At 37.9% G+C, this 21,372-nt stretch overlaps 1 protein-coding gene across 2 annotated transcripts in view; it reads right to left on the reverse strand.

The window, feature by feature from the left end:
* LOC145354910 (ATP-dependent RNA helicase with zinc finger domain-like) overlaps positions 1-21,372 on the reverse strand; it is a 377,450-nt gene that overhangs the window by 351,742 nt on the left and 4,336 nt on the right. For both annotated transcript variants that reach the window (XM_080206535.1, XM_080206534.1), the window contains one exon: positions 12,270-12,473. In XM_080206535.1, coding sequence (XP_080062661.1) covers positions 12,270-12,458 — 189 coding nt within the window. In that variant the 5' untranslated portion in view covers positions 12,459-12,473. The remainder of the gene's footprint in view (positions 1-12,269; positions 12,474-21,372) is intronic.

Here is a 21,372-nt window from a genome sequence, read left to right on the forward strand (position 1 = left end):
TTTAGATACACTAATGTTGTGTGCGAAAATACGTCTTGCACGTTCGCTTTTGTAAATTAACTTGACACAACTAAAGTGAAGGAATAATTTTAGGCCACAATAGTCTGGCTCCCAATGTGCTTTTCTCTGTTTTTCAAGATATAGGCAAAGTAGTCAAAACCAACATAGATTCTAAAATAGACCATGATTATTAAATAGGGTAATTCACAAGGTAAATCTAACATTAAGTTGAGAAATACCAAAATACATTTATAGCATTCAATCAGCACCAATGGAATGGAACAATATAGAAAAAGTGCATTTATTTAAAAGTTGTTACCACGTCCTGGACTAAACAGACCAGTTTTTAAAACATCTCTTTTTCAACCATGTTAGAAACCTAATCACATTAAATTGAGTCACTAAGCCCTCCATATGTTTGCCTCTCTCGCTCTCACACATTCAAAAGAACATCTGGACCATCTTCACCCAGCCACAGGCAAAACCGGGAATTAATTCCTAATGGCATTCTTCATAGATTTTTAAAACTCTATTTTAACTTCTATTAGCTTGGCTGATTGTTACCACAATCAATACCTCCATTAATAATGGAAAATACAGCTGTGTGACTTACTATGTTAGTTGCAAGTGTACCTGTAACTAATACTTTCAAAGCCAACTGAAAGTTCATCTTCTCTCAAAATCTTAGACTAATTTCTACAAGCTGAGCAAAAATCAAGTTAGTCATATAAAAACCTTTCATGAATAACTTGTATCTTTTTCATTTTTATTCTAAGTCAGCCCTGTATCAAACCATAATTTCTTGTTTTTTTAATATCTCCCCTTCCCACCTGCTTTTTCCTTAATTTTTTTTAAGCAGAGTAACTGTTTCACTTAAGCAGTTATGTTACTGGGCTAGTACTCTAGTAACCTAAAGCAATAATTCAGAGAAAGTGAGCCCAATTCCTACCAGGGCAGCTTGACAAAATAAAAGTTGAAATACAATGTTGATACCAGTAGAAGTGACCACAAATTACTGTCAGATTGCCATAAAAGCCCTAATGGCTCACTAATGTACTTTATGGATGGAAACCAACCACCCAGTCAGACCTATATCTGATTAGCTCCCACACCAGTGTGATTGATTCCTCACTGCCCCAAAATGGCATTTTGTTGTACAAAACCTCTATCAACTTTTTAAGACAGACTATCACCTTCTCAAGGCAACTGGAGATGGACAATAAATGCTAGTGATGTCCTTATTCCAACACTGACTGGCATGTCCTGCAACGTATCTCCAGTGCCTCCAGGATACGGTCTCCAAACTAACATATATCCATCACAAACATTTCTCCACATTCAATCATCCTCCTGCTCTTTAAACCTTGCAGCTTGGCAAGAATCCAATAAATTTAGGAAAACACTAACCTTACCCCTGCAATTAAGCTAACTGTATGTACAAATGATATTTAACCAGGTTGCAAATCTTGTTTAGTACATCTATTACAGTTATATTCACTGACAGACAATATTGTGAAGACATTTTTGTACACTTGGAGATAGCCATTGTTTTCCTGAAAACTGCCTCCCAATCTCACCCCTTCACATCATGTACAGAACATTTTTAGTCTTCCGTTCACAAAGTGAATAAATACAATACCTTCTTAGCTCTTGGAAAGCACTGTATATTGGATCCATTGAGCTTTATAAGAAAGAACATTATATCCTACATTAAATCCGGTACTTTTTAAACGAGCACAGGGAATGTTATTTCCCAAGTGTCAGCGACCCATCAGTAACACATCATTAGTCCAGGATAAGTCATGTATTGAGTAAATGTATGATTCAGCTTCTTTTCAGCTCAGATCCAAGTTTTCCTGAACTTCCAAGCAACTTAAACTGTAAATTTTTTTTATGTTTGTTTATTTTATTAGTGTCACAAGTAAGCTTACGTTGACGCTGTAATGAAGTTACTGTGAAAATCCCCTAGTCACCACATTCTGTTCAGATACGTGGAGGGAGAATTTAGCATGGCCAACCGATCTAACCAGCACATCATCTGAACTGAGAGAGGAATTTCGCACTAAGTTCATTGCAGTCTTAATGTAAGCCTTACTTGTGACGAATAAATAAAAGTTAACTTAACCAGAGCTCCCGGAGGAAACCCATGCAGACATGGGGAGAACATGCAAACTCTACACAGACAGTCACCCAAGCCAGGAATCAAACCCAGATCCCTGGCGCTGAGGCATCAGTGCTAACCACAGTGCCACCATGCCACCCCGTTGTCAATTATATGGAGGTTTGTTCCTACTGCTTGAGATTCCTAGAACACGAGCTTCCAAACTGTTACTTTTATCCAAGTACAAAAAAGTCATTCAAACCCTCATTGAAAAAAAAGTGCTTAAGTTCCCAAATACCAAAAGACTGGGTAGCAAGGTCACATAGCCAATGAAAGGCTGCCCATGGTCCTTCATCCACAATATTTTGAAATGTTAGGATTGGATCTTCCTATGTTTATGAATGTATCATGGTGCTCCTTTTTGCAGACAATATTGTTATTACAAGACTCACCTGGGGCCCAGAGCACTCTATCCAGAATGTTAATCAGTTAAGCTATGAAATATGGTAGTGGGTCACATCAACAATAGCTCCACTTCGTAAGCCAAAGAGGGATCTTAACAGGACTTAAGATATATGTATTACTGATCTGTGTAGTCGTTCAGGACCCTGGCTATGCTAACTTGACCAATTCTTCAGGGCCCTACAGAGATGGTCTTTCTTCAGGACTAGCCACTTCCTACTCCTAAACAAGCACGTGGTGTGGGAGACTAGTCTGAAACACCTCTTCAAAGCCTCCTGGTCTCTGCCTGGTTCAAGATTCAGAACCAAGCAATGAGATGATTTTGTGGCCTATAATAACTGGTTTCTGTTTATTCTGGAAGCAGCTTCAACCCAGATGCACTTCTCCAGGAAAATTGGAAGATGGGTAGATCATTTAGCCGTTCATGCCTATTCTGCCATTCAATGAGATTGTAGCTGATCTGTTACATAATTCTATATACCCCTTTAGCCCCATATTCCTTTATCACCAATTCAAGACGAGCATAATTAAGCTGTCAGAGATAAGCAAGACTGCTAAACGGTACAGTGGTTGACAAAACACAATATCCTATTGTAGGTCATTCCACCACAACAAAGGCAATTTCTGTTGGGAAAACCAAGGTGACTACTACTGCAAGATTTTTACTTGGAGAGCACAAATGGGAGCATGTCAACAGTGGTCTCCAAATAGTTGGCCGAGGTCGACAGGTCGAGCCTGGAGTCTTGAAAAATTGATCTTCATTTGCTGCCGAAAATGCACAAGACTTGAGCTTCTTGTGATAACAAGCAAATCAGCCCATTGACTGCTGAATGTCAAAAATGGCGGAACTTGGGCTTCATATAATGATGACCGAATCAGATCATTGATTTCCATACCACACCAAAAATGCGTCGAACTCAGTCTTCTTGTGATGAACTAATCAAGTCATCGACTGCCAAACTGCACCAAAAATGCAGGAACTAGAGATGATGGGCAAGTCAGCTTATTGACTGCCAAACCATGTAGAATTTTCTCATGATGACAAGCAAATCAGCTCAACTGTCAAATTGCAGGTGTCAAATGTGGACTAAGCTGGATGTAAACAAAATGATGAGCGAGGAACCAGTAACCTCCAAGAGGGCAAAAACCTATCATTTCCACTAGGAATGGAAAGTTTTTTTTCCCATGAATGTCAAAGGCAAGACCATATGTCAATCGAGTATAGCCTTAAGTAGAGGTAATTTTGGAATGGCATCACAAGACAATTCATGCAAAATTTCTAGAGAATTTCCCTTTAAACAGCACTATTTGGACAAAGAAAGTTGGGGAGTTAAAGGAAGTGTTGCAAGCTCAACTGTCATTCTTTTCAAAACCTTTGGCTAAAGGCAAGGCAAGGCAAGCAAAAAGACACCTTTTCACATGAGCCAAGCGTTGTTAAAATGCAAGTTGTTGTTCAGGGATGGTGAAGTTATCAAGGGGGCTACGATGGTTGTTGCTGACATCTTGTTCAAAGACTTCAAAAACAAAAATGAAATTATGACAGCTATTAAAAGCATGATGCTTGCTGCTTCAACAGTAGCCAGAAAGTTGGAATTGTTGTTAGAGGATGTCGCAGCAAATACATCAAGAATTATCAGGCTGTGAATGTTTCTCACTACAGTTTGATGAGTCAGTAGACATGATGGACACAGCCAGATCATTGTTTTCATTCACGTGGCATTCAAAGATGCAACAACAATGGAGGACTTCCTCACTTTTTTGCCAAAGGGAGGACAAGAGGTGAGGATGCCTACAAAGAATCTAGAAAGGTATGTGACTGAGAAAAAACATTAAAACATTCTGATCAGGAAACTGGTTTCAATCAAACTGGTAGCGCACTGTCAATGCTATGTGTCAACGCAGGCTTTGTTGCACTTCACAAAAATGATCTTGAATTCCCCTCCTTTGTCAATTATCACTATGTATCCACCAACAAGTGCTAGTAAGGTTATTGAATTTTCTCATGTAATGACAGTCATCGTCAAGATCCCTGAAATTGTCACCTTCCTTAAATCAAGAAATAAGGTGTACAGGAAGCTGACAGGTGACGTGTGGGTTGCTCATCCTGGCATTTCTCAGGGATGCAAGTATAAAATTGAATGAGCTAAACAGTGAACTGCAGGAGAGGGACAGAGACTTGAATATATTCACTGCACTGATCAAGTATGACAAGTTGAAACTGAGCCTGTGCTCCTCCCAGATATGGAACAAAATTATTGAGCACTTCTCAAATCTGGAGAAAATCAAACAACAGATCAAACAGAAAAGGTCTCATCTTGAAAGGCAAAATTCTTCTTGTGAAAAGGAAGATGTATAAAAAAAGATTTCTTATAGCTGAAGATTACTTACTCGGTGATAGAAGTTTAGGAATAATTAATCCAATACAAGAAGCCCGCAAGTCTGCGTTACTCCAGCACATTGTCAATAAGTGGTCAATTTGTCTGCCTTGGTAATGAGCTATAAAGAATGGACCAAACACTGGAGGCTGGAATTTTTCAAAATTTGATTAAGAAAACCCAACTTTCTGCCAGGTATGGCAATCCTAGTTGAAAAAGCAGTAATTCTAGCCCCAGCGAAACATAATCTTCATTAACCCTTGGCTCTATCAATCTGCATCTCAAGAACATCGATATAGCACCTTTCGTATTTTCAGGACATCCAATGAGTATAAATACAACAGCCAATCCCACCAAGATAAGGGACCAGATCATTCATTTTAGGATGTTAGTGGAGGGATTAAATGCTAATTGGCATACAAAAACATCCCCATATTTCAAATAGTGCTGAGGAATATTTTACATCCACTAGTGAGGATGTAATAAACACAATTTGTTTCTTTCTCACTCCTTTGCAGTATTCTGACTGGAAGTACAATTTGAGTAGTGTATGAAAGGATCTTAGCCAAAACAGTGCTTGTTTCTGTTCCCTCCCATTTGAACTGACAGATATTGACAAAATGTGAAGAAAAACCCACTATAATGAGTCCAACAAAATGGATTCAAATAAAAGCAAAACACTGAAAATGCTGGAAATCTGAAATAAAAATTAGGTGCTGAAAAGTTTGGCAAATCTGGCAGCATCTGTGGGGAGAGAAACAGACACCGACTCTAATATGACTCGAGCTCCAAAGAATCATATTCGTCTAGACACACTAAAATGATTCAAGGTTGGTTTTCCTGCTGACGGTGCAGCTGGTGCAGAAAATTAGAACTGTAGATGTCCTGTTTAATTCCACACAAAATTACTCTCTGCAACAAACACTAAAACAAAGAATGTTTGTTTAACATTTTGCTTAAAGAAAATCTACTCCGAAACTATTTTCTGAAGGAAAACGTGACCAGATACCTGCTCTCAACTGGAGAAAGGCATGGTTCCTCAACTTTTTCTTTGCAGAGAAATGTGAAACAGGCAGGTTCCTTTCACACGAAACAAAATTTTTAGAAATAGTCACTTTTCAGAGACAGCAACAGAAAGAGCTTCCAGTCACTATTCTATCATGGTTAGTTACAGTTTCTCTTAATTCAACTGCAACTCAAATTGTCATACAGGAAACGTCGACTGTCTCCCTCAGCAGATGCTGCTGCCAGATCTGAGTTTTTCCTGCATTTTCTGTTTTTATTTCAGATTTCCAGAATCAGCAGTACTTTGCAGAATAGCAATGTGTAAAACATTTTGCAAAAAAACAGAATTTGTGGGCTCACCTGAAAGTGCAAAATCTTTAAATAAGTCTGGATTTGTCATGCCTGTGTCAAGAACGCAAGTGTAAGACAACAATGGATATGTATTTTTTTTAAAAAATGGATATGGACAATTCATCTCGACCCAAAATGGAGCCAGTCATGTGATTTTTGTAATTTTTACGCAAAGAACAAGTTCATGTCTCTGTAAAGTCATTAAAATGTAAATGTCCACGGATAATGTGCTCCTCCCTTGAAGAGGCATTCTAGATTAAAACCACTTATGGTTTTAGCTTTTTTTCATTATCTAATGGGCAGTGGGCACTCGTGGCAAGGCCACTATTTGTTGCCTATCCCTAATTACCCTTGAACTGAGTGGCTAGCTAGGCCACTTCAGAGGCTTTTTGAGAGTTAAACCATAATACTGGTGGTCTGCAGTCACACATGGGCCAGACCAGGTAAGGATGGAAGATTGCATACCTAAAAGGGCATTAGTGAACCAGATGGGTTTTTACAACAATTGATGAGTTATTAATTGAATTTAAATTCCACCAGCTGCCATGTTGGGGTTCAGACCAGTCTCCCTCAAATACTAGCCTGGGCCTCTGGATTACTGGTCCAGCAACAATATCATTACACCAACATCTGCCCCAATTCTATTTACTGAAACTCAAATTCAATGGATCCCTCCCCCCACCCCAGCTCAATGTCAACTAGCTTGAAAACTAACAGAGACTGGGGAGAAGCCAGTTTATTACAATCAAGTGCAAAAAACCACCAGTCACACCACTGTCCCCCTGCCACTGTGTGGTAAAGGCCTCTATCATCATTTCATCTATGTCGATAACAGATGTATTGATCATGTGGTCACATGAACAAAACATACTAGAGATAACGCACCTCATTAGTCCAAGGACCAGTTAGAGGCAAGTCAGTTTATAGACCAACAGGACGCAAGAGGGACCAACTTCTTACAAAAAGACAGAACCCCACTTAACAACCAGTCAACAGAGGCAGTGAGAAAGGTGTTAATTTGTTGACACCTGAAACAAAAGTTGTTCACTTTTTTTCTAAAGAAGCTTGGATGAAACTTTATCTAAAAGACCTGGAGATTTCCAACCTCACATTCAAAGAGCCACAAGACCCTACCTCCAGCCCTTTTGACAAGTTTATCCTAAAGGACCAATTCAAGCACGTAATCGGTTTCCTTGTTATTCCCTTATCAATCTAAGTGCACCCATCATCTGTAAAACCCATCTTTTCTTGGATGTCTTGGTCTTTGTGTGAGAGAGTGAATGTTTTAACGCACTTACGTTGTGTGAATAAATGTTTATCTAGTCTTTTAACTTCAACTTACCAGAAAGTCAGTTTCATGTTTTATCCTTTAAAGTCACAACACTCAAAGGGATTTATAAAGCTCCCTAAAAATATACATCTTGTTTTGGACAACCAAGAGGTGAGGGAAAAGGTTGTCCCACACCTCTCCTCATCCATAACAGCATTGAAAAACATACACAACAGATGGTTGATTTGGAATTACAAATGGTAGTTGAAGATATTTTGGCCTTGGAGGGAGTGCAGAGGAGGTTTACTAGGCTGATACCGGAGTTGAGGGGGTTGAGCTATGAGGAGAGGCTGAATAAACTAGGCTTGTACTCGTTAGAGTTTAGAAGAATGAGGGGAGATCTCATTGAGACATATATGATGATGAATGGGATGGATAGGATAGAGGTGGAGAGACTCTTCCTGCTCAAAAAAGACAGTAGGACTAGGGGGCACAGCCTCAAGATAAAGGGGGGGCGGTTTAGAACGGAGTTGAGGAGGAACTTCTTCACTCAAAGGGTGGTGAATCTCTGGAATTCTCTGCCCGTTGAAGTGGTGGAGGCTGCCTCGCTAAATATTTTTAAGACGCGGGTTGATGGGTTTTTGATAAGAGAGGGGATTAAGGGTTATGGGGAGAGGGCGGGAAAGTGGAACTGAGCCACGACAGATCAGCCATGATCTTACTGAATGGTGGGGCAGGCTCGAAGGGCTAGATGGCCTACTCCTGCTCCTATTTCTTATGTTCTTATGTTCTAACTGAACAATGTCTCTCAAACTAAAGTGAAACTCAAGCAATTTAGCAAATTTAAAGATATAATCAGTGTCAGACAGCTATATACAGCCTATAATTTTTACTAAATAAAATATACTTGCACCTCCTCAGGTGTCCTGGCTCATGTAGGGAAGACATGACTGCCAAACAATTCACTGTCAACTAGTTGAATATGCATTGAATAACACGAGTAATATAACACTCCATTTAATTCATGCAAAACACTGGAAAAATATATACACAACATCACACACTAGCTGTATTTCTACAAAACAGAGGAAAGCAAGATACTAGTCAGATACCTGCACACTGGGAAATGAATAGACATGAAATTGTATTGTTTTCAAATATTCAAATGGATAGAGGTGTGTATAATAAACAGGAGGCAAAGTCAGAATTACTACTAGGAGATTAAACACAGAGAGAGGAACTAAAATAAACTTAAAAAGTTATGAACTTGTTACCCTGCCGTAACTATTGAGATAGTGACACATACATTGTTTAAAAAGGAATGAGCAATAATTAAAAAAGGAGAAAATACAAGTTTTATGCAAGGAAAAGGCCGAGGAATGTAACGAGAACTGACAATTCCAGTTGATGGCACAGGTGTGAGATCAAACTGCCTTCTTGTGGGTTCCAGTTTTTAGGTTTCCATGAACAGACTGCCAGAATGAAATTTTCTACTTCCAACATTTACAAATAGAATTCTTTCCATATGATTCAACTGGGACTAGCCAGACAATGGAAATGAAATTTTCTCATCATTCCTTGGATCAACAAAATAAGTGATCAAAGAACAGGACACCAACCCATTGTTATGAAGTGCAACATAGCATTATTTCATGATGGGAGAAAACAGCAGGGGGAGTGAATAAGGGATTAATGGAGGTAGAGTTTACAGAAAATGAAAAATGCACAGAATAAAGTAGCTACAGAAGAAGGTGGTAGCCATGATGTGGAGATGCTGGCGTTGGACTGGGGAAGGCACAGTAAGAAGTCTCACAACGCCAGTTTAAAGTTTATTTGGGAGCACAAGCTTTTGGAGCTCTGTCTCTTCATCAGGTGAGTGGTTCACAAACAGGGCACATATAGACACAGAATCAATTACAAGAGAATGGTTGGAATGCACTCTTAACAGGTAATCAAGTCTTTACAGGTGCAGACAACGCGAGTGGAGAGAGGGATCTTGGGTTCATGTCACAGTATCTGTAACCCCCCACAACTTGCCTGGCCTTGCAAAATCTTACTAACTGTCCTGGCTGGTCAATTCATACCTCCTTAACCTGTGTTTAACCCTCTGTCCACTCGCATTGTCTGCGCCTGTAAAGACTAGGTTACCTGTTAAGACTCGCATTCCAACCATTCTCTTGTAATTGAGCGTGTATCTATACACTCTGTTTGTGAACCCAATTCGCCACTCACCAGATGAAAGGGCAGCGCTCTGAAAGCTCGTGCTACCAAATAAACCTGTTGACTTTAATATGGTGTTGTGAGACTTCTTACAATGAGGAGGAGGAGGAGGAGGAAGCCGCCATCAAAAACGGCACCTGCTAAACAGAAGCTGCAACCTCAAATCATCATCTTGCAATGAACCAGATTAACTTCCTGAAAAGCATTTCTGCAGATTACTATTCATGTGGTCAAGAATACTTACACATATTACTTTATTTTATAAAAACATGTTCATTGAACTATTATACACGGTGCATAAGATGAAATGAATCACAACAAAATGACATGCAGAAATAAATGTGACAAATAGTATTTTTGAAAATCAAATTTATTAACAAAATTAAAAAACAAAGGAAAATGAATTTGATTGTGCTAAATAATCTTACACCACAATCTGCACAATTCACAATAAAAGCTCAGTTCGTAACAAGCATGCCAGTATTTTCCTACGATTATGTTCTAACAGCACAGTTTCAGTGTATAAATCTATTTTACCTTCTGTAGTTACAAAAAGAAATGCTACGAGAACTCACATAACTTCTCCATTTCTTGATGCAAAGTAAGACTTGTTCATTTACACGTACCAAGATGAATTGAAATCGCCATGGATTTCAGTTATTGAAATGTAAGCTTCAACAGAATGGAATAGACCAAATACATATCCATCAAAATGACGGATTTAAATCAAGCACTATGTTTTAAGTCATTTGGTAGTACAGAACTTTAATATAGCTGAAAGGGCAGATACGTTGCAGAAGTTTTTCATCTTGCATTCATCAGAACAAACACAAGAATGCCAAATTTCAAACAATCACAACAATTCTACAGCAGAAGAGACAAGTCTATTCTGATTCTCAAGTAACAAGAAAACTATAGAATCCCCATGCTTCTGGGTAATTTAAAAAATATATTTAAATTGTTGCGTTTTGAAAATGTGTCCAAAATGGGAATTTATCTTTATTTTAAAAGCTGGCTGTCTCTCTTCAGTAAGGATCAAAATCAAAGACAGGAGACTGATAGCTGCATGCAATGAATCAGTGTCCTCTATTCAAAAGCTACTTAACTAAAGGGGTATTTGATAGCTAACATATATAGGGCCATTTTCAGTTTTCTATCCAACAATAAAATAAGCAGACTTATGCTGTGACCAAAAAAAAACATATTTAATTTGTTTCATACTCGGTACAGCCCAAATATTGAATTTTACCCATATTTATGATGCCGACTGTGTTAAGCTTTACATAATAGTCTCATGCATTCTGTTTTTGCTCTTAAGTGTTTGTCGCTTTGTCTTCAAAACAAGTACAATCTTGGTCTATTTTTCAATGTTCCTCGATTCTGTCCTTAATAGTAATGAACTTCATGGACATTTGAAGCTCATACATTCAATTTGTAACATAAAAGGAAATAGAAGACAGAAAACTAATCATTTCGTAAAGTAATTGTTACCAGCAGAGATTGCAAGGAACTGTTTGTTTTGGAATGTGGCAAATTAATTGATTCTACTTCTCCATGGTGTATTGCAATAAATAGTATCTGGTCTATTTGGCATTTTTGTTGGTAGATAAATCTTGACTTTTTTTGTAGGCAGTCATCTGTTGGTGTTGCTTTTTCCACCTTTTCAGGTGACAACAGAACATGACGGTCATCTCACATATTCTCCAGCAAGCTATTCATCATGAGTCAAAACATGGCTGTATTAATTCTCATGTGGCAAATAATAAACATGTTTTGGCTCAGAAGACAGCAAGCTGACTGAAGGAAACAGTAGTTTAATCTAAACACAAGAAGCCATTCAGAAGAAATCCAAAATTGTTAGTGCGGTTTCAAATTTCATTCCCTCCAGTTGTGCTAACATTTAACATTCCATTGTTGATTTTGGTAGGTTAATCAAAGCATACCCAAATGTAGACATGATTCTCTCTCTGTAATAAAGGTCTTAAACCAAGGGCCATTTTTCCACTCCCCCTACTCCTCCTCCCACTGCCCACCACCCCTCCTACCTGATTTTCCAGATTTCCAATGTAGTATCTCAATACAGTGCATTCCCTTGATTCACTGCTGAATTTAGAAAACGTAAATGAGTAACTGAAAAGTCATTGGGAACAACTTCCTCACAGCACCCAAGTTATCTTCATCTTTCATTTTGTTTTATTGTGGCTGGATGAACTTGCGCCATGGAACAGAAACTATTCAACCTAGAGTTGGAAATCCATAAAAGGTTGTTCCTTAGAGACATAACTTTTGTCCTTTTGAACCTCAATTTATACATTTCTTTAGAAATAAAATGGAAAATAATTGAACCCGTTGTTCTGTTTGCGTCTGTACCGCTCAAGTGTATCAACAAAAAAATGATTCCTTGATAAACACAACTGACATTTTTAAGTGCTGTGAAACCTTTTGAATCAAGACATAAATATTGTGGTTAAAATCAAGTATTTACCAGCCGTATGAGGCATAAGATTCTGTATAGTAATTCCTGAAGTCTAATAGCCTCGACTGATGCAGTAGAACTATCAGTATAGCTGGTTACACTCAGCCCTTCCTTGCAGTTATACGTCTGCTTGCACTTCCGCTGCCAGGCCTGCTGGTATGCTTGGTCACAAGACTCTCCAGGCCTTCTTTCAGCCATGTTTCAGACCACAACCTGCAATAAATAGTTACAAATTAATTGAAGAAACGTTTGTCCGATTGCTTTATACTAGTTTAAAAACAAGTCCTCTCTCATCTTTGCACTGTATCCAGGGGTACTTATTAAATACTCAAAATAAAATGGGTCTTCTGATTGGCAGTCAGTGACTAGTGGGTTCCGCACAGATCTGTGCTAGGATCTCAACTTTTCACATTACATATTAATGATTTGGAAGAGGGAACTGAATGTATATTCTCTAAATTTGCAGATGATACAAAGTTGGGTGGGAGGGCAAGGTGCTTAAGCATTATTTGGACAGGCTGAGTGGGTGGGCATCTGCACAGCAGATGCAGTATAATGGGGATAAATGTGAGGTTATCCACTTTGATAACAATATTAGGAAGACAGATTATTACTTGAATGGATGTAAATTGAGAGAGATGGATTATCAACGAGATTTTGGCGTCCTGAAAGTAAGCATGCATGCAGTTGCTGAAAGTAAGCATGCAGGTACAGCAGGCAGTAAAAAGGTAGCAAAATGGTATGTTCGCCTTCATAGTGAGAGAATTTGAGTACAGTTTTGCTGCAATTGTAAAGGGTGTTCATGGGGCCACACCTGGAGTTTTGGGTGACCTTATCTGAGGAAGAATGTCCTTGCTATAGAGGGAGTACAGCAAAGGTTGACTCGGCTGATTGTTGGGATGACAGATCTGTCATACAAGGAGAGACTAAGTTGGTGAGGATTATATTCACTGGAGTTTAAAAGAGTGAGGGGAGTCCCATAGAAACTTATAAAATTTTAACAAAATTAGAGGGGGTAGATTCTGAAAGAATGTTCTCAATGGTGGAGCAGTCCAGAACTTGCAGTCATAGTTTGAGGGTGAGGGGTAAACATTTTAGAACTGAGGTGAGGAGCAATTTTTTTCACCCCAAGGGTGGTCAATGTGTGGAACTCACCACCACAGAATATAGTTGATGCCAGAATGTTGTCTGATTTCAAGAAGAAATCAGATATAGCTCTTGGAACTCAGGGGATCAAGGGATCTGGCAGGGGGGGGGGGGGCAATAAGAATACTGAATTCGATGGAAGATCGGGATATTAAATTCGATGATCAGCCATAATCAAAATGAATGGTGGAGCAGACTCAAAGAGCTGGATGGCCTACTCCTGCTTCTAGATTGTATATTTCTATGTAAGCTGCTTGACCCTCAGCCATAAAATAATTTTCTCCAATTACAATAATTCAGCTCCATTAATCTTCCAGTCATTTTCTTGCTGCAGAGGGCACCTGAATATCACTGACAGCAATACACGTTTATTTATGAGAACTTAAGAAAACACATGAAACCCAAAAAAAGTTACTCAATTTTTAACTATTTGTTATTTGATGAAATTAATGATTTATCATAATATCCAGATGAAAACAGAAATAATTAACCATCTTTGTAAAACTCTTTTTGGGCCATCTTCAGTGCCTCTATCATTTTATGACACTTACAAAGTTTTCTAGGTATAAGATAATCAAGTCCAGTACAAGATGAGCAGAACTTCTCTACCGTCTTCCAAGAATTCAATGAAGCTAGTGAAGCAAGGCTTTCTCTTTGGAAATTCATATTTATGAGAAATTATTATACATTTGATTTTCCTAAGAGAATTGATCTATAGTTCCTTGGTAATTCCTTCCTAAATATAGGCAGCAGCTAGTCTTCTGGTACTACACCTTTTTTAAAAAAGATATATATGAAATAGTGTCTCTGCCATTTCTTCTCTAAGTGTGATACAATCCATCCAAACCAGTGATTTTATACTGAGCTTTGATTAATTTATATAACGCTATTTAAAATGTGGTTATATGACTTCTAATCCCAATACTGTATCATGTTTTCTTAATCCAACTCATTGGTTAAATAGTGAAATAAAATAATATTATTTCTTCCATTTTGCTATCCCTGCCTTTGGTTTCATTCTAATTGCCCTTTAATCTGAAACATTTCTAAGACTGTCTGTAGAATATTTTACTACTTTGTTTAATGTTCATTGATAATTTATTAGTTCCTATTCACCTTCTTTCCTACTCATTTTCTACTCCCCCAGGTGTTGTTCTCCTCGGCTGTCCACATACACAGTGTCATCCCCTTTCCTTATCCTCATTTTTTCCCTATATGTTTAGTCAGCCATAGTTTCTCATTACTGTCTAAGCAACAGAATACATTATTTCCTGGGTTCTGCTGAACACCATTTTAAATGTTTCCCAGTAATGTTTTACATCATAATTCACCATTGAACTGAAATACCTAAACTCCCATGGTGAAATTTGAACTCGTATTCTGTAGAGATTTAAACCAGGTCTCTAGATTGCGAATCCAGTAATGTAACGACTAAATTACCCTAACCACTCTTCTTCTTACTTCAACCCTACCATGTTTAAACCAAGGTGTAAAATAGAGTTTTCTACTCCATCTCATTTTTTTGACAGTAGTTCAAATGCAAAATTCTCATGACCTCGCTGTGCAGCATTTTGGGAGTTACTCACCATTACTAATTAATTTACCTCATCTTCTATTTATTATTTTTAATCTCTGCTGTAGTCTTCCAGATTTTAGGTCTTCATCTCACACAACTAAAAAGTGAAATTAATTTGGATAGGTGATGGAGTAAGTAGCGCAGTTGTTACAAGTGTGTAGACAATAGTTTAATACCTAGCACTCAGTTGACAGTGTCATTTAGAGGTCATGGTAACAGTTAACATTAAGGAGACATCTACTACAGTTGGTGAGATTGCCCACTCGGATGGGATAGACATAGATCATTGGAACCAGAGTAAGAAGAGGACTTAATTCTATACTCAGCCCATTCCATAACCGATGACAACATCACTGGGAGCCGGAAGAAATTATTTCCAACCTTAATGAGAACAAAAAAGTCCATATCTTCATAAATCTATTTTGCCCTAAGCTTCCTCATTAGTGCTTTCAGCTCATCCCATGTGAAGCTTTGAAAACAAAAACAATTCAACTGATGAAAGTAAAGACAAGGTTGCTTACGATATAGACTATACAATTACATTAAGCCATTAAATGCATTGACATACTGCACCATCTTCCATCCTCACGCAAGCTCAAAGTTCAAATGGATTGTTAAGATGGTGGAACAGGGAAGAGGGATGTGGATGGTGTCTGGTACACAGAAAGAAAAAAGGATAATGCGAAACAAGTGGAGAGAGAATCAAATTGGGGAGCTCTATTTACCGTTCAAAAAAAAAGCAGGTAGACAGGAAATCTCAAATCAGGTCAACGCTTGACAACTCTCAGTCCAGACACAGGTGGGACACTTAAAATCATCCATACACAAGCACTGCCACAATCTATTTTAAGTTATGTAGTCCCAGGTGGTTAAGTGTCTGATCAGTCTATTATGTATTTGCAGTTGTATCACACAACAGAAATGGCAAGAAAAGAACTGGCTTTAAAAAAATCTGCCTTCTCTTAGCAATGGAATGCAAAATAAAATGTTGGTACTGGTCTATCATTTCTCTTGAATTAAAAAAATTGTCTGCTGTAAAGGATATGGCTTGGATAAAGCATGCAGAATATACACAGTAACTCAAAATTAGGAGATCTGAATATTTTAATATATATTTTGGGACAAGCAGCAGTGGAAAGGGAAAAAAATGCACCCATGGAAATGTAAATCTCATTTTAAAAGGCAAATTATTCCTCAGAACTTATTAATTCTTGTCACCTAACTACCTGCTAATGAAAAATGGTACAAATTGCACTTCAAAATCTCGAAAATGGGTAATATGATGTACAAAATGCATTTTGAGAGTCTAAACTGACATGGGCCTCTGGACAATGGACAGCCAAAATAAAAGCTGTCAATTTTATCAGCATATCTCTTACTACATATAAAGCTCCATTCACAAAACTACCTATTTGACTGACAGATACATGGAAGTGATCACAATGCATAAATGACACTATGGAGCACAGATAAAACTCCCAAAACTATTAACTGAAACCCAAGGTGTATTCTAAACCAACTGTTATTTTTCTTTTCAGTGACTCAATATAATTCCTGAAGAGTGGTTTCATTCAGCATTTGGCTTTTTCCTCAGTTGGCTCTATCTTGACACAAAATAATATCCAGGTAAATTAAATGAATTGTGATTTAATCATCAAACACAGAGTTTACTAAGTAGCAATTTATAATTCAGAACAACAAACGTTAATCGTATTTCTCAGTAACTTTGAGTTTGCCCAATTCAAGTTGATTCTTTTTCCTCCCAACACCTCACTGGAGAGGAGAAAGAAAATAACTGGGCCCACTGTTCTGAGAGGTGAATGAGGCATATGGATGTACAAGAAATAAAGTTTGAAATTAGAAATTATAGAGAAAATATATTTCAAAAATCCAGCAATAGGCTGTATGAATAACTCTTAGAGGCAGGGAACTTTCCAAACCATTTTATTCCCACATGAAAATTTTGAAATTGAGCTCCCCTGCTAGGCTATTCCAGTGATGAGACTAAGACACATTAGAATGATTTCAATAGCAAAAAGGAAGCAGCACAGATTCAAACTAACTTACTGGCTGAGCATATTGCTCTGCTCTACAAACATTCATGCATAACTTTGAAATTCTAAATGACTGCCACACATGTATGAAAACTCATACTCCATCTTATTTATAACTGACTAATGAAATGGCCCAGAAGACCATTGATTTCATTGCAGGATCCCAAATTAAAAGAACATTTCAAAAGAAATTTAACAGAACAACTTATTTTCTTTTATTGAAGAAAAGGGGTAGGGTACAAGGAACAAAAATAGCCTCCTTGACTTTTCCTTTCCTTCATGTTGAAATTCAAACCAGTGTTTGTAATTGTAGACGTCTTGTGACATCATCTATTGCTTAAGGGAAACATCACAGCACCCCAACTCTAGCACCACTTTCAAAAAAAGTTACTGTCTCACGCTTTTATTCCACTTGACCCTTCGATTCACTGCCTTCAATGCTGGATATCTCTTCCCTTATCTAGTTCACTTATTTTATCCTTTTCCCTACACAACAACACACCCCTCCCAATAAAGCACCAATATAATACTGTACTTTAAAATTTACTTTAAAATATTAAATCAATAAAAACTACTTTTTTGATAAATGATTCACTATTTATTTAGGAGGTTCAGTAGTCATCATGGTTCAATCTAGTACTGGTTTAAACTACAAAGGTTCCTTATCAAACAGGTTCCAAATATCACTGTTTATCTCAGAATGTCATAAATTGAATGCTAATATTTAAACCTGTGAATTAGTGAAAAATGTTTACAAGTACCGTTTACAACTTTAAGTGTTTTGGGATATCCTGAGATCAAATCAAGGATTGCTAAAAGGATTTCAACTAAATGCATTCATCAACAAAGGAAATTTACTTCAATGTTGTCATTTTAAAAGACCTTTGATAAGATGTCACATTAGAGGCTTATTGATAAAGTTAGACAATATGGCAATCAAGGAAGTGTCACAGTATAAATGGAAAACTGACTGTGAGACAAAAAATATTTAAAGGTCTTTTCAGATTTGAGAGAAGTAAACAGCGGCATCCCCAGAGATCATCATTGACAGCATTACAGTTCTTAATAAATAATCTGAACTTGAATATAGAGGCACAACATCAACATATGCAAATAACACAAAAATGAGTTTCATCAATTGTGAAAAGAACTGAATGTTATAGACAAAGTACACTTTGCCAGATGAAATGCAATGGAGAGAAATTGGGTTATACGTTCTAGGAGAAAAACTGAAACATGCTGACAATAGTTAATAAAGCTTATAAAATGAGCAAGGAGATTTGGCATACACACATCTTTGCAACTTATATTAAATGCAGAAAAACATAAGAGCCCAGATGTTATAACAGCAATGAAAATAAAATTGTCAGCACTTGCTATTATTATTCCACTGAAACTGACAGTAACTTCTGGAGTCCACACACAATGACAATGTGGAAATCCAGAAGCCACTGTCAATGATTCCATGTTTTCCCAGGGTGCCCTGTTGAGATTGCAATGGAAGTAAACTAAATTGATGAGAACTTTCACTCTTATATTTAGTTTCAATGACATTGAAAAAATCCTTGAAAGTTTCTTAAATGACTAACTTCATAACTACTGGGAAGCACCCTCACTGGCTCTGAAAAGCTAATTTTATCTGTAGAAGTCAGTAATTTTAAAAAGGTCCACGCTTTTAATTTAAGAAAAACACTACATCTATTCCACACATTATTTTTCTACCCAAAATTTTAAATTTAAAGTGAAGGATATCAAATATTTCCAACTTGTTGGTTGCAGTATGTGAAATTTGACTGTTTGCTGACATTAATCATTACTCCTCCATACCAATACGTTCTTTTGACTTGGTACCAGTTAAACAATGTTGGGAAAGGAGAAAACCACACCATGGAAGTTTCCAAGATCTCTTTCTTCAAGCATGTGGCCTTGCTTAGTCACAGGCTGCAAAATTTGGGCACAGAATCAAAAGAAATCTATCAGGGTAACTGATCTAAAATTTGGTCAAAGGGTGAGGGAGTTGGAACAGTATTGCAGGAGGGGAGAGAAAGAACATAAGGCACTAGAGGAACATGAGCCAATGTAGATTTCCAAAGACTGGGAAATAGAGAAAGCTGGACACTGCAATGATAGGATATAGGCAGTAATGTTTTCAGGAAGTGGAAGATTAGATGCCAGCCATAGAAATATTGGAATGATTGAGCTTGGAACTGATAAACGTATGAATGAAAGTTTCAAATGCAGACAGAAAACGTCAGAGGTACAGGTGCGTAATCTTTGAGATAGAAAGGACATGGATCAGAAACAAATCTCAGATATAAATTGAATGCCAAAGTTGTCTACAATCTGTTTCTGCTTGAACACGTAAAGAGAAAGTGGAGGGTGCAATGTATGGGAGGAGTTAGGTGAATAAAGTCACTGCCAAAAGGATACAAAATGCATAGTTGGGTGAAAATTAAACTTTGGGAAAATGAAAATGTATAAGTGCAACAAGTTATGGCTCAGCCAAGACTGAATGTTGGACAAGTATCTTGACAGTAAATATAAAGTTGCCATAGTCCCAGATGACCATAGGCTGCTCTCCGCTTTGAGGAGGGTGGAGTTGACTGGTAATGATTTAACCTGACGGTCACCACACTTCAGGGGTGGGGAAATGTTGAGAAGGCAGGGCCTCCATGAAGAACCTCAGCAGGTATGGGAATTGAACCCATTGCTGCACATTACAAATCAGCCATCCAACCAACTGAGCTAACCAACCTCCTGCATCTTGACAGTACAGATGCAGTGGAGGGTTAAGAGAGATCCTGCATAGTTGAAACCAAATGTGATCGAAACGTGTGTTCATTGTGGGAAAGTAAAAGGGAGAATTAGCTTGCAGTGACAGCCAAAAGTTGATGAAGCGATTTAAGAGGCCTCTGGTTTCATGATTAAAAATATACAGCACAGAAGCAATTGAGTAATGCTTAGCCTACACCAATCATTTGTTTGTCTTTAGTTACAATATCATTTTCAGTTTTGGGCACTTGGCTTTAGGAAGGATGTCAATACCAAGGCAAAGGTGCAGTAAAAATTCATTGCTGTTTGGGATAAGAAGATTAGTTTAAGAGCAGAGATCATAGAAATTGGGATTTTACATTGGAACAAGGATGTTAAAAGCAGTGTTCAAAATGATATAATGTTTTGATAAAATAAACTAACAATTTCCACAAGACAATAAATTGATAGAACAGATTTATCAACGGATGAAGGGAGAACTAGAAGTTTATCTTGTGACAGCAGTGTTAGTAGCAAACTTGATAAGAACGTACGAATAGGAGAAGGATTAGGTCATTCAGCTGCACAAGCATGTTCTGCAATTCAGTAAGGTTATGGTGGAACTGAATCCAGCCTCAAGTCCACTACCTCAAAATCATGGACTCCCTTGTAGATGAAAACTCTGCTGAAGCTAGCTTTGAATATATTTAATGATTCAGCCTCCACTGTGTGGTAGAGAATTCCAAAGGGCAAACGGCCAAGAGATGAAATTTCTCATCTCCATATTAAATGGAAGACCCCTTATGTTTCAACTGTGCCAGTTAGTTCTCGATTCGTCCGCCATTTGCAGGATGTAGGTGGTGCTGGCTAGACCAGAGTTTGCTGCCCCTCCCTAATTGCCCTCAAAAAGGTGATGGTGAAGTGCTGTTAGGAAAGGAGTTCCAAGATTTTGATCCAGTGAATGGAAAGAGATATAGTTCCAAGTCAGGATGGTGCCTGCAAGTGGTCGTGTTTCCATATAACCACTATACTTGCCCTTTGAGGTGATATGAGGTTGTAGGTTTGGAGGGTATCAAAAGAACTTTGCCAAATTGCTGCGATATCTTTGGACCTGTGTGCCAATCAAGCAAGCTGCTTTGTCCTGAATATTGTTGAGTTTCTTGAGTGTTGTTTGAGCATACACGATCAGAAGGACGTGACTGCACTGAAGAGGGTGAAGAGGAGGTTCATCAGGATGTTGCCTGGGATGGAAAGTTTCAGCTATGAGATTGGATAGGCTGGATTTGTTTTCCTTCAAGCACAGAAGGCTGAAGGGGATCTGATAAAGATAAACAAAATTATGAGGGGCATAAATAGGCTAGATTATAAGAGTATTTTCCCCATGGCAGAAGTGTCTAAAACCAGAGGGCATAGGTTTAAGGTGGGGAAGGGATCGGAGGAAAATTCTGTTAACCAAAGGGTGGTGGAAAAATGGGACATGCTACTTGAGGGGGTGGCGGACAGGCACTCACACAGCATTTAAGAAGCACCGAGATAAGCACTTAAATCACCAAGGAGTTGTAGGCTTTGGTATATGGGATTAACA

The sequence above is a fragment of the Carcharhinus amblyrhynchos genome, chromosome 18 (assembly GCF_965287045.1).
Source record: "Carcharhinus amblyrhynchos chromosome 18, sCarAmb.v2.hapA, whole genome shotgun sequence".
Lineage (NCBI taxonomy): Eukaryota > Metazoa > Chordata > Chondrichthyes > Carcharhiniformes > Carcharhinidae > Carcharhinus > Carcharhinus amblyrhynchos.